Here is a 14332-nt window from a genome sequence, read left to right as displayed (position 1 = left end):
AACACAATATAGATACTTGGAACTAATTTCGACTTATGAGTTTCCAAAATTAGCTCCTCAATTATATAAAACCTTACACACTAGTACCATTTGGTTTTATAAACGAGAGCATAAAACAACCCATTTATTCGCAGGCAATGAAGTGAAGGCACCAAGTGTTAATCTAAAGTTTAGGTGTTGGGGAGTAGGGACTGAAGCGATAGTCTCCGTCGCACTAAAGCATTATGACGAGCGCGTTCGTCTGAAATCGGCGTTGATGCCCTAGTTAGCCGCTTGAGGCTATTGTGTGTATTGAGTCTGGTTTTATTATAAATATAACGATTTCATTTAATCGAATTTAAACTGTTGTGAGACATATTAACATTGAATAATTTAACAGTTTAGACTCACTTGTTTATAGTCACTCGCGCGACATGTTTCGGAGAGCCTTAACATTTATATAAATTTAAGACCAATAACGAACTTTTGCCTGAGAACGTCTTCAACTTTAATATTTTCTCCGTCTTATCACTTTTCTTTTTCTGTCTGGGTTTTACGTATGTTAGAAAGGAAGCATGGTTATTATGTCCGTTCCTTGTTACTAAACTTTTTTGCTACTCTATTATACGCACTCTGCAACAATCACTGAATGACGCATTTTCAAGCAATATTTGTCTCATTCGTCTACCCTCGGGCGCTTCCTCGGAACTGTTCTATCTTATTCTTTAATATGTAATTATGTATGTCCTAAATACTGTGGCGTCAATGGCGTCTTTCACTTTGCATGGACTAACCTATTTGTTTTGTAACTGGACGAAGTGCATTACTAACCCTTCATTGCCTTTGGATGATGCACATATATGTAGGTGGATTTTTAAATGGGACCGCTACTGAATCTATTGCTGCCAAGTTCAAGCTTATTTATAACGATAATTGACCTTTTACTAGCTAGCGCTAAAATGATCTTTGAACTTCTAATTCTTCCATTACTACCCTAATTCTTCAAGTTATATTATATCTATCGACATAAAAAAATGCAGTTGATGATAATTGATAAAACCTTCATTTAATTTTTATGACATACGATCCCATTTCTGTTGAGGGTCTAATCTTTTAATCACCGAATTTGGTCTGAAAAATGTAAAATTTTAGACAGGTAATTTATTGATCCTTTGCTATCTCTTTTTTGAAAGATTAAAAAAATAGGTTTAAAAGATTATGTTTGAGATTAAGTAAAAGTCCCCTAAGCTCAAGCCGCGTAGAAGCAGTAGATGTAGCTGCCCTTATTGACCCATTTAAAAATCTTAAGATCTTGAAAATCTAATAATTCGAGTTTTGCCCTATATTAACTGCGACCGTTTTTGCCATTTGAACGGTTTTGTTATTAATTTGGTCAACCATAAAACATTACAAAGCACTGTACATTTCTATTATGTATAAGACTGGTATTAAGGGGTACCTACAGGGCACTCAATACATTTGTTTTCTTTTGTTATCTTTGCGATTTCGTATCCGTAGGGGGCTCCCGAACTAGTGACCCGTGCAGAGGTCAATCATCATCCTACGGAGGATTCGCCTCTGCCTCTTCGGACGACGACACCGTTGGTTAGTAAAATTCGATTGTGCCTAAACTAAGAATAGATAACTAAGAATACCGCTCCCAGCTTGGCTGGCTTCCCATCCGTCAACGACGCAGTGTTCGCATGCTTTGCTCTCTATACTCTGTCCTTAACGATCCACTCTCTCCTGTATACCTCAAGTCCCTCTTTCAATACTACGGCGTTTCTCGCGACCGTCAGCTTCGCTCTGCTGGCAATATATCTTTATCCATCCCTCCACATCGCACTAGCTTCATGTCAGATTCGTTCTGCGTGCAGGTAGCGCGCCTTTGGAACCGACTCCCCCTTAGTATTAAAAATGCCCCAAACAAGTTCGCTTTTAAGAAATCGGTACGTGCTTTCTTTGCTGGTAGAATGAAGGATTCCTAGTTTTAGTTATATAATTTATATATTTTATTGTATATATTTAAATTGTTAGGTATATGTATTTATATTATATGTATCGTGTATATTATGTGTGTTAAATTTTTTAAATTAGCTTTGCGGTTTATATTAAATTTTGTTAGTAGTAGTAGCAGTTGCACCGCCCACAATCTCTCTGCTTTGCCTTAAGGTTGACTGGTAGATAATGCTTTTGGCATTAAGTCCGCCTTTTGTACGATAAGTTTTTCTTTTGTGCAATAAAGTTTAAATAAATAGATCTGTACACTTCTACAAAGTAGCTTAAGCCAAAAACACTTTTCCCCTTTAATCTCTCATATGAATAGCTAGCCGCTATTATAATAACTGGAACGTGGATAATGTTGTAAGTAATGAATTCTAATAATTTTATTTTTAATTAGAGCTCTATACCTACTAACGTGGATCCGGGTTCCAGCATATGAAAGGTTAATAAATGTAAATTTAGCGTAGGGTGAGGTTCCAAAGATATATTGTGTTTATCAGGTTTCTCCGGAGAGTATATGGAGCCAAGCGAGTTCGTGTCGCGCGAATGGTCGCGCACGCGCACCCACTCCGCCACCTCGTGCCCCGCGCCCTGCAGCAGGTCAGAGTCCTCCGCCGGCCACGGCCATGCTCACGCGCACTCACACTGCCACCCGCCCTGCCACCGTCTGTCCCGCCTCCCTCTCCCCGGACCCTAGCCCTTATCCAGAGTTTCTCCTCGCTAAACAGTCTTCCAGCTTTAAGAAATCCTCAGAGAGGCTCGAGTATGAGCTGTCGCAGTCTAATATATACTCGACCTGCCCCTCTACACGGTCTAGCCGATCGGGCGGGGCGCACCTCATCGAGGAAGTGGACGATGGCTTGCGCGCCAGACTAGTATGGCGTCGTAGTGCTAGCTGCCGTAACCTACGCGACTTTAGCTTCGACGACGCTGGCCGTGCGAAACGCAGAGCAAATAAACAGACGCGAGACACTCGTAGCATGTTTGCCGATTTAGATTCGTACTATCCGGTAGGAGACCGTTGTGTAGATTCGCCTGTGACGCGGTACGACGACGCTCGTACATTAGCTTTTGTTCTCGGAAATCAAAGTTCTATAGAATTACAGAGGGAAATGATAGGCAGAACATATTCTTCTAGTTTTCCAGGGGCGACTAGTGAGCCTAGGTTGGATTTACCAACGTTTGTTCGCAGTGGGTCTCAGGATGATATTTCACATGACAGTTACGAATTGATTGAAAGATCCGACGATGAGTGCTCAGAAAACCGTCCTTACGCGAGAGTGCTGCCTCGTTCCGGGGCGCACACTCGTTCATGCTCTTTGGATTCAGGTAACGACCTTCCTTCAGACGATGAATCACTGTCTCACTTATCTGAAGTCGATGACCAGGACATGAATATTAACTTGAACAGCGTTAAGTACAAAAGTGATAATGATCTACCGCTTGATCCATTCCTTCTAGATGATCCACGAATTTTGCCCCGAGAAAAACTTTCCGTTCGATCTGATGGCAGCTTTTATAAAGAAATAAAGAGAGCTCTTGGTTCCAGAGCTTCGAGCCAAGAATCTAAAAGTGATTTTGGTGAAAAAATATCTAAAAGTAGCGCAGAGTCAAGTAAAAAATCTCGAGATAGTGTGTATCACACTGATAGCAAGAAGTCGCGTGAAACATTGAAGAGTAAAAGTTCTGATAGATCGGGCTCGAGAACATCGAGTCAAGATTCAAAGTCGGACTACTATGAATGTAAAAAGAACTTATACGACAATGAAAATGATGTCAATATCAGAAGGCGTAGTGTCACTAGTATACAGAATGCATACGTAGATCCTTTTGAACCTATATCGCCATCGTCTAGTCCTGATTCTAATAAAGACTTTTATGATACTCAATCTACTTTTATCGAAATGGAAAAACTAGAGTATAGGGATAAGATGCTTTTCGACAAGTCGCATGAAGACTTAATCGCAAACTTGTCAGATGCTCCCAATTTTTATCACATCCCTACCCCGTACTCTACGTTTCCGAGTAATAATAAACACCGAGAATATAGTCCTATGCATTCTGCAAGTCTTCAGAATGTGGAATTGGATCAGTACATTCATTATTCGGATGTGAGTCCTCCTAAAAAGATGGACGATTTCTCGACGGAGGAAGAAGATATGCCTCCTCAAACTACTCATATATGGCCTGAAAAAATTGTTGGCCTGGACACTGAAGTCGATAGTAGTCGAGCGTCAAAAATACAAAGCTACCAGCGTCGCCGGTCTTCTGAAACTGTATTTAGCTTCGATAAAGAGAAAATAGAGTCATTGACTAGTTCACTTAGTAAAGATTCAACCACTTCGCACCTTGTGAAGGAATCATCCAACGAATCTGATGTAAATGTACGTATACTGCCCGCTATGGATAGTATTGAATATGCGAAAAATAAAGCTAAAACTGCCTCCATGCAAGCGGGAACTTCGTCAATCTTGCAATCTGAGTTTGATAAATCAATGCGGGGAAGAGTTTACACGCACATGGTAAGGAAAGAAAGTTTAAAAGAAGAACTTATGGCTAAAACTCATTTTGACGAATACAATCCTAAGTTGATCCTTGAAACTAGTTCAAGCAGCCGTTTGGCAGATACGTCTATCCCATATACACATCCAACTGTAGAACGGACTAAAAGTGATCCAAATAGCCTCGCTAATAGGCCTAGGTTTAGTAGTGTAAACTCACGAAGACATGTTTTGATGCACCAGAAATCTATTGATTTAACTCCTGCTGAATCTAGCGACGAAGATTATATATTCCGTCAAATACCAAGTGCTCCACCCATTGCAACAAAGCGCTCACATTTCGAACTGCCCTCAAGAATCCCAGATCACGGACGTCCACCATTTGATTTGCCAAAAAATTATTTTAAAGAATTTGACGCTTTTAAAGCTGGTTTTAAAGATAACAAAAAAAATCCTGATGACGGTTACGACATACCATATGTACTACATAAAAGACATGTTATGAATGGAACAGCTCCGTCTCCATTAGAAGACAAGAGACAACCTCCTGATATTATAATGCTGCCGCCACAAAATGGACGTCACATCCTTAATGCGCATTCTAGGTGCAAGTACCACGACCATCCTAAGTCACCGCGTTCACCGAAATCACCAAAATCACCGAAGTCCCCGAAATCGCCAAAGTCTCCAAAGTCTCCTAAATCCCCTAAATCTCCAAAATCGCCTAGAAACAGCATTCAAGTCGATCAGGCATCAAAATTTTTAGAAGTTGAGAATCGAGATTTTTTGTTTACTCAAAATATTGACTTGTCCAAGGTAGACCCAGTTACATTAGAAGTAGATAAGAGTGGGCAACTGCAGCATCTGCCAAGTCCTAAAAGGGATATATCTAAACATTTGGATCCGGCACTTCTAGAAACTTTAAACTCAAAGTTGAGTCAGATAGAAAGTGATTCCGCTACTAGTTCGAAAACCGACAGTATACGGCAGGAAACACAATATTCTCATGATATTAAGTTTGCAATTAATGGCCGTAATGTTCAACAGCCTCCTATTTGTAAGGACCCTAAACCGATGTCAGCAGCTGAAAAACTACGCGCGGATATTAAATCGAAATCAGATAAACTACCATCTAAAAGAGGTCAAAAAGCTCGAGGAACTGGAAAAAAAGGAAGCTGTTGTAAAATAAAAGGTAAAACTAATAACAAAATAAGAATTACTTCCTTTTCTTCTGACGATGAAAGTGTTGATTCGGATGATGTGTTTGGTACAACTGAAGCGGCACCTAAGCTTGAATTTTCACCACCTCAATCACGTAAAGATCTCGAACCAATCTTACAGCTTGAGTATGATAAAATTACGTCAGGTGCTTGGCATAGAGGCCAAACAATGAGCTCTACTGAAATTGAAGGTTCACCACCTCAGTGTAGGAGATTAGTTGAACTAGAGGCAAAGTATAATCCTCAAATACTTGAGAGTATTTCCGGGAATGCTACAGAGTTAAGACGGATTTCTGAACGGTCAATTTCAATTCCTAGTTCTGAGGACGATATAGCTATTAAAACTCCAGAAGTAAAGCAACTCAGCAAAGAAAGTTCCACCTGGGAATATAATGAAAATATTCCATCTCCAATATTAGAAAGTACTGAATTTCTGAAAAGTGACGACGAACATTTAGCTGACATGGAAATCCAAAAAGTTATCGGAATACTTACGCCGTCCGAGGAAAAGAACGACCATTCAAAAGAATCTAAAAAAGACTTAAATAGACTTGATATCAAAAAGAGTTTACGCGATGAATTGATTTCACCTATGCTTCGTAAAACCGGTGGCACTCCGATTTTATTTGCTCATGCTAGGTTGAATTTATCTGAAGGTTCGGTTTTCACTTTACAGCGTCAAAAAGCTACACAAGATTCTCCAACTGTTAGCCGTAGAGCTAAGAGTTTAGATACACCGGTAATACAGCTGCATAGATTACCACCTATGAATGCATTTTCGTCTAAAGATGATACGGTTGAAGACATAAACGAAGAAGGAGAAATATTGGAAGAAAAACCTCTAATTGATGATAAAAATCAGAAATTGTTTGCAAAAATAGGCGATAACATAAGTAAAATTGAGGAAGTGGAAGAAGATCAGCCATCTGAGACTCCAAAAGAATTAAAATCCATTGTAATTGATACTGAAGAGCTTCAGTTATTGGACGATTTGGTCGAACAACGTCGCCCACGATCATTCAAGAGAAGGTATGATATGACTAAATTGAAATCGCAAATAAAGTCGCCTAACCGATCACCGTTAAGTAGGTCGCCTTTGTCTAGGTCACCTATATCAAAATCTCCATCGAGGTCTCCGACATCTTCATTAAATTCACCCCGGGGCAGCATAAGAAAGCTATCAGATTTAAGTGAAGATCAAATAGTTCCAGATATAGAAAGAATCAAAAGGAAAGAAAAGAAGAAATTGACTTTAAAATCTCGTCCCGATGAAAAGCAGAAAAACAACAATAAATTAAATAAAGGTGGATCTCTTGACACAAATGCCACTAAGGTTAAGGCATTACAAACTCAAAAGTCACTGCCATCATCTTTAAAGGAACGACCAGATTTTCTTACAGTACCTCCTCTAGATATGGTACGAGCCAAAAGTCAAGAATTGGAACAAATGTCTAAGAAAACAATTAAGGAAAAGTCAAAATCATTGGAGAAAATGGAAGTGAGACGTGGAAGTAGCAAGGAAAGGACAAAGTCGCAAGAAGAAAGCGATACGGAAATAGCAAAACGTAAGGAAAAGCAACAAATGTTATTCGAAGCTGCGCTGAAGCAAACAAAAACACTCATCAGCCCTGTAAAAGACACGATGCCAGCATTTCCTCCTCCTGAAGATAAAATCTTGGTTAAAACGGAGGGAGATAAAATTATAATAGAAACTAAAATCAGTAGCAAGGCTGAAGATCATGTTTTTATTGCCAAATCCCCGAAAAAACTAGATAACAAATTGAGTGGGAAAATTAGCCGTAGTTTTGAGGATCCAAAGTCATCGAAGGCTAGTAGTAAGATGAACAAGAGCATGGATGACAAATCCAGCCAATCGCTAGAAGATAAATTTGATGATATTGAGGATTTACAAAAGTCTCCGAAGACTTTATCCAAAAAACAAGAAATAAAACAACAAATTGAGGGCAAAGTTGTTTATCAAAAAATTCAGTCTAGTATAAAATCAAAGAGCTTAGAACGTAAAGTGGATGTCCATATTGATTCTAAATTAAAATCTAAAAGTCTCGACAGAAATTATGTTACGCCTCCAATCATACCTGAGTTGTTACCTACAGCTGCAGATCGATATTTTAAACAGGAAGTTGTTAAAGTCGACGTTCATCCTACCGTAAAAGAGGAATACACTGAGGATAAATATGCGAAAGAAGTTTCTCCGTCACATAGTTACACAGATAAATCCGGTGATTCTTCAATTGAGTGGATAACTAACTCAAATACTGTTCTAGAAAATGATACTCAGACGGTAATAATGGAACGTAGAAAAATAGATATATACAATAAACAAAGACAAACTGAATTGCACGGAAGTAAAAGTAATCAAAATGTCCAAAGCTTACTTGGCTCCGACAAGAAACCTGAAGTTGCGCGATTAACAAGCGAAGAAGAATCTCTTACTGAAGTAAGTGAATTAAAACTGTTCGACGAGACTCACGTGTTGGGAATTTCTTTGCCTTACATAGATGCTGACAGTTCATCTGATCAAGACCAAGCTTCGAAGAAAGAACTTGACTCGAAATTTTCTCGAGGTAGAAGTTATGTGGCTAATTCCTTGGGAGGTATGGAATATGATGGCTTCACAGAATCAACAGAGTTACCGTTGTCTGATACGACCGTTATGAAAAGAAGCAAAAAAAGTTTAGACACGCAAGGTACTTTTGATGAATCCTCTGCAAGTTTAGTAGAGTTTTTGCGACAAGAATCACAAATTTTGTCTGAATCTGACACCGAAAAGGGTATTATGGCGAGTAAAACTAAACCAAAATCCATTGATTTACCATCTAAATGGAAAAATAAAAACAAAATCATCGTAACCCCTCCCCAAGAAAACAGCCCTACGTTGGAAAATATACCCTTTATTGACTCAAATACCTCGAAATCCACAAAAAAACCTGAATCTGGAGAACATACTGGCAGCTCAGGGAGTGCAAATGAGGTATCACCAACAGACCAAAAGGTTTTACTAACCGCGAAATCAAGACGTAGTGAACTGTTGAAATTAAGTGCTGAACGTTCTCGCAGCTCAGAGTCCACTAGTTGGACGAGCATAGAAAAGGATGTTAGCCCTTCTAGTGCTAACATGAAAGGTAGCTCCATAGACGATGAGTCCAGTGTAAGTTGTTCTATTGCCAGGCCATTAGGCATATCTCAAGATATCGAGAAGTTAAACAAAAAAGATAGACAGTGCCTCGAAGAACTTAAGCAGTCAATGGAGTATGGAGAAGAACATCTAGTTTCACAATCTATCTTATCAAGCGAACATTCAAAATCAAATTCTAAATCTCCTTCTCCCATTCCTGAATTAAATCGTATTGAGAGTCCCCGAAGTCCATCTAAATTCGGTACTAGGAAATCACCTACACCCACACTAGAAAAACAAGGACCAGTGGATTCACAGAAAGCTCCAACTGATTCAGATTCCAGTTCGGAATCTGTTGATAAAACCGTTGAACAGCTTTCAAGACCTAGTGTGAGAAAAAGTGGCTTAGATAAAATAGGCAAATGTGTTATTGAAGAATCTGAATCTAGTCAGTCAGCTGCATCTAAAGATGTTAAAAAAGATTTGCCACGACCAATAAAGAAAACGAAAATTGCAATCACTATATCTCAAGAAGACCAAAACACAACTATTGATTTTGATGATGATGGAAATGTTATTACTTCCTCGTCTTTTGAAAAAGAACTTATGAAGAAGAGGGCTCTTAAAGATACTGACCAAAAAAGTTCTTCTAAATCAAGTATGGATACAACTACTACCACATCTAAAGGTTCCCTCAGTGTAGATGATTCTTCTTCGAGAAGAAAAGGACGTCTTGATGAGCAAAAAAGTTCCTCTAAATCGAGCATGGATTCTAGAGGTTCACTAAGTGTTGAATCTAGGGGATCTTTTGAAACTACTGAATCCACTTCAGGTTCTTTAGGTGAAGCGTATAGGCGTGGCGAAGAACTCAAGCCAACATGGAGGCCATTCTTTGGAGCTTCAGGGAGTGAAAATAGTACAAGTATAGAAGAAGCGTGGATACCACAAGATCATGAAGGTTATGAAAGCTTGACATTAAATAAAGAAGTTTTTGAATTTAATAACCAACGGTCGGTCGATGACTTTCAAACATTTTCCAAGAATGCGCCTTCAGCAAATTCTTCCGAATCGTTAGAAGTGGCACAGGGGGACAGGGGTGGGTTTTTTGAAACTGACTTTGCAGATGACCTTAATGATTTTCCTGTTAACTTTTTATACCCAGCTACGTCGTCTACAGCAACCGACGTTGTTATTGGTTATGGACAATACTTTGGTCGCACTTTGTCTAGAATATCTGAACGTAGCACAGCTTCAGAAAAAACGAGTGCAGATGAAGATTCGACCAAGGCTTGTTCAAGATCTGAAAGTATTAACGAAGAGTCTTTGAATTCTAGTGACCATCAAGCTAGTCTCAGTTCGGATCCACCCAGTAACGCTAATGTAGCTTATATTTCGGATACGGATAGAAGAACTTCCGCTGAGATGCCTGATATACCAATAGATCAGGGCAAAATAAGTGAAATGTATTCTGAATCTAAAAAAGACATAGACAAGAAAACTAAGACCTCAAGTAATCAGGAATCCAAAGACTTTCAAAAGATTAGCACGGGAACTCGCACGACTTCATTAAAACAATATCCCCCCAGTGAAAGTCAAGACTCTGACGACTGGCCGTTACCTGAACTTCCACCTCAAGCGTCTAAAGCACCAGATGTTAATAGTACCAGAAGATCGAGTGACTATGATCAATGGCCCTCACCGCCTTCAAGTTTATTAGAGACTCCAATTGTAGAAAAAGTCCATATATATTATATGAGTAACGAACCTGAACAAGCTATGAAGGTCACTATTCAGCCTGAAAGTTCTAAAGGAAATATGCAAGGTTCTGATGATGATAGTGATACGCTAAACGATGAAGATTATGAAAAGGATGGCCAAGATGTAAAATCCGTGAAACAAGCACAGAAAAAAGGAGGTGGAAATGTTACCAAAAGTAGTAAAATGATACCTTACGAACAGTCAGGATACATGGTTGAACCGTTAGAAAAACAAGACGAGACTGCGTGCTTAAACAAGGGTGTGGTGCCCAATTACGATCAATCATGCTTAAGCGGAACGATTAGTAAAGCTTCTTGTCTTATTGGTGACATGGGTTCATGTTGTTCTCGCGCTGAACATAAATCTGTTGGCGTTAGGAGCAGTTTGGAAGACAAAGTTATTATTAGTCAGCCATTGAAATCACCTACTACTCACAGTCCCATTTTCGATGATGACCCCTTGTTCGCTGACGACGTCTTCGGGGGTGATAGTAAATCACTATCGCCAGATTTAGAAAAAGGATTTTCTCAGGTCGGAACACCTAAGTATTCATGTGGTTCTAATAATTCAGATACATCGATAGATGATCTTCTGTCTCAGACTAATGCTGATGATACTGTACGCGCGATGACTAAATTGAGTACTGGTAGCTCGGGTACATGCAAACGTTGTAGTCACAGCAGTCATTCAGAAGAAGAAACAAGTTCATTTGGCACCGATCTGGATGGCACTGTCAAAATTGGCTTACCTCAGAAAAAATGTACCCATAGTTCGCATTCAGAAGACACATCTATTTGTTTAAGCATTTCTGAGTGGTCTACTGGAACAAATACAGTTCGTCAGTATGCTAATCTTTCTGCATCTGAAAGCATCTCGGCCATTTCAGTCCCGAAAAGCGACAAATCTGATAATGCAGTTGTTAAAGTACATTCTTCTTCCCTTGCAAGTAAGGTATCGGATCAAAAAATCAAAATTGGTTCACATGCAGATCAAGGTTCAAAAAGCAGTAGTTTAGATAAAAGTACTGAAAATATTAAGTATGATAAACTATGCAGTTCAGAAACTACTATATCTAGAAAAGGAATTGATAGTAGCTCTGGAACCAAAAGTGATAGCACCTTAACACTAGCTCAGTCTATTTCTGATTGGTCCGCTAGCACAAGTCACACATTAATAGCTACTGCCCGGGAAGATCAACAAGAAATCGAAGATACCAAATCAGATGATACACTAAAAAAAGAAGGTGTTTTGTCTTTAGATGATAAGCAGGAATCTGAAGAAAATTATTCAAAGAAAACATCAATAACCAAAGAACCTCCAAATCTCATGCCTGTGCTGCGATTAACCGCAAATTACGCTAGCAAAACGGACAAGTCTTCGTCAATTAGCTATAGTGATAAATCTGATAAATCGAGCTCCAGTTCTCTGAGCAGTCTCCAAAAAAATCCTGATGAAGTTCTACGATTCGAACAAAGACTGAAAGGCATAGCAAACGTCAAAGAGGATAGTCATGAAAAATACCAAAAGGCTCCACCCAAAAGTTTGAGCTATGAAGAACAAACTTCCCGTTATACGAAACCCACTCTACGTTGCCAAAGCGAGGACAGTGGGTTCAAAACATTTTTTGTAGGACCTCAACCTGAGTTGGACATCGATATACCGTCTCAATTATACAGCCAAGAAGAAAAACACAGTGAACGTTATCAAAGTCAAGAATTTTCCAACATTATTCGTGAAGATATATGTAATCAATTTATGCGCTCTGATTATAAACCTTTAGCCAAACATGCCAGCTATGACGATAAAACATTATCAAAGAATCAAATAAAAGAATATAAAATATCTCAACAATATCGCACCAAGCCTAAAAGTTGGTCTTTTCATGAACATTACTTAACTTCCTCCGAACTGCCTGTAATAGCTGTACCGGAAATACCATCCGTGCATCGGGATTTATACGATAAAAAATCCGGAGAACGATCAGGGAAAACCCCTTTGTCTCGGTGCTCGCCTTATTATTCTAGCAGCCTTAGTTCGGAGTCTCCCCCAATACAGCCTATAAAAGCCCCCGTCAAAAAATCTTTGTTGGCACGGAATATATCTCTCAAAAGTCCTCCTAGTGGGAACGATACTGATAGCTCATTGGACGTCATTAGAGATCCAAGAGAGCGAATGAAAACATTTAGAAGAAAAAAACAGGTTACGGGCACACGAAAGAGACAGGAAAAAATTCAAGATGTGTTAGAAGAAGATTCTACCAAGAGCCAGTGTTCTTCTGAAAGTGACAAGCCACAATGCACGAAATATTTGGCCGTAGAAGAAACGCTACGTCGCATGGAGAGTTCGGAATGTTCCGATAGTTATATTCCAGAAGTCGAATCAGGGTCTTCTGAAATATCAAAAGCTGATTCTAAAAACTATGACATTGCTGAGCCAGTAAGTTATTCAGAAGATGATGAACAAGGAGACTATAGGCAGTATAAAAATTCGCCTTACGATACAAAACCGTTTCCCATTAATATTACTCCAGTACAATTTCAAGGATTTGGGTCTTCCGCTGATGAAGACGAGATGGGATTTCCGCGGTTTGATAGGTTGGGTCGTCTGAGACATCCTTATTTGGATTCTCAAGAACCGTCATATGTGCCAGAAGATAGTTCTCCCCGGCTATCTTATTCAAATAAAAGTAGTCGTCAGTCATCTTTAAAGAAATCTAAATCGTCTAGTGTGTTCAGACAAGAGGAAAAATCTCTTGGAGAATCATCTGGGCAGGTTCAATCTCGAACGTCGTTTTTTGCAGAACAAAGTGACAGAGATGATTCGGACGATTACGCTTACCCGGTGGATACTATTAAAAGAGCTCCAAAAATATCAAAATCAAGCAGTTACCTTTTTGCACGTGGAGATTCGATGGTTTATTCCGATTCAGAGTTGCCTCAGGATAAAGATGAATATGAACGATATAGGGGAAGCCCTTATCCTGAGCAATACGATGACATGGGTATGTATCAAACCCAAGATTGTTACCCGCAATATGAACATGAACTGCGTGAGGTTGGCGAATCGGGCCAGGAACATTACTCGAGAGATCTGGATCAACGGTTCAGTCTTAATAACGTTGAAAGATTTTATTCTAGTCATTACGTTGACTCTCAGGCATCCAGTGACAGCCCTGAACAAAAATTTGACGTTTCTACACTCCCGCCGCCTCTATGTTCTGAAGATGAAAACGATTAAAATGTATTAAACAAAATCCTTAGCTCTAATCAGTCGGTTATTCTAATTCGTTGATATCATTCAATATACGTGAATGTTACTTATTTACTCTGCGTTTCAAAGCGTTTTAATCTAATTAACACAATTGTTATAGATATTAATATATATATAATAGCGTAATTTATTATATTATTGGTTAAACAGAAAAACTCTATAAAATTGTTAGGCCGTGTATCGTTGGTCGCGTTGCGTCTTACCGTCCGGCTGACCGTAGTTTTGTGTAACTATTGTAACTAAGTCAACAGCTGTCTGTTTCTAGTCGCCTAGCTTGTTTCTACTTATATCGATATCGTAGCTACGCACAGCCAGCTTTAAATAACTGGTTGACCTGATGGTTGCAACTGAACTTTGTTTAATTGTGCAATAACATGAGAAACGTAAATAGGTGTAGTCGTGTGCAGCAATACAAGTTTGACACAGGACAGATGTTTATATGCGGTTAACCGGGCGGTACGCCG

The 14332-nt window shown here is 39.2% G+C and overlaps 1 protein-coding gene across 7 annotated transcripts in view; it reads left to right on the top strand.

Moving 5' to 3' along the window:
• LOC134660992 (FERM, ARHGEF and pleckstrin domain-containing protein 1) overlaps nt 1–14332 on the top strand; it is a 60900-nt gene that overhangs the window by 26560 nt on the left and 20008 nt on the right. For 3 of the 7 annotated variants that reach the window (XM_063516882.1, XM_063516881.1, XM_063516883.1), the window contains 2 exons: nt 1498–1584; nt 2484–13922. In XM_063516882.1, coding sequence (XP_063372952.1) covers nt 1498–1584; nt 2484–13835 — 11439 coding nt within the window. In that variant the 3' untranslated portion in view covers nt 13836–13922. Of the gene's footprint in view, nt 1–1497; nt 1585–2483; nt 13923–14332 lie in introns of those variants that run through there. The other 4 variants (XM_063516887.1, XM_063516886.1, XM_063516884.1 and 1 more) reach the window with 4 other exon arrangements.

The sequence above is a fragment of the Cydia amplana genome, chromosome Z, assembly GCF_948474715.1.
Source record: "Cydia amplana chromosome Z, ilCydAmpl1.1, whole genome shotgun sequence".
Taxonomy (NCBI): Eukaryota; Metazoa; Arthropoda; class Insecta; order Lepidoptera; family Tortricidae; genus Cydia; species Cydia amplana.
Note: the sequence above shows the minus strand (reverse complement) of the source record. Positions and strands in the feature narration are given on the sequence as shown.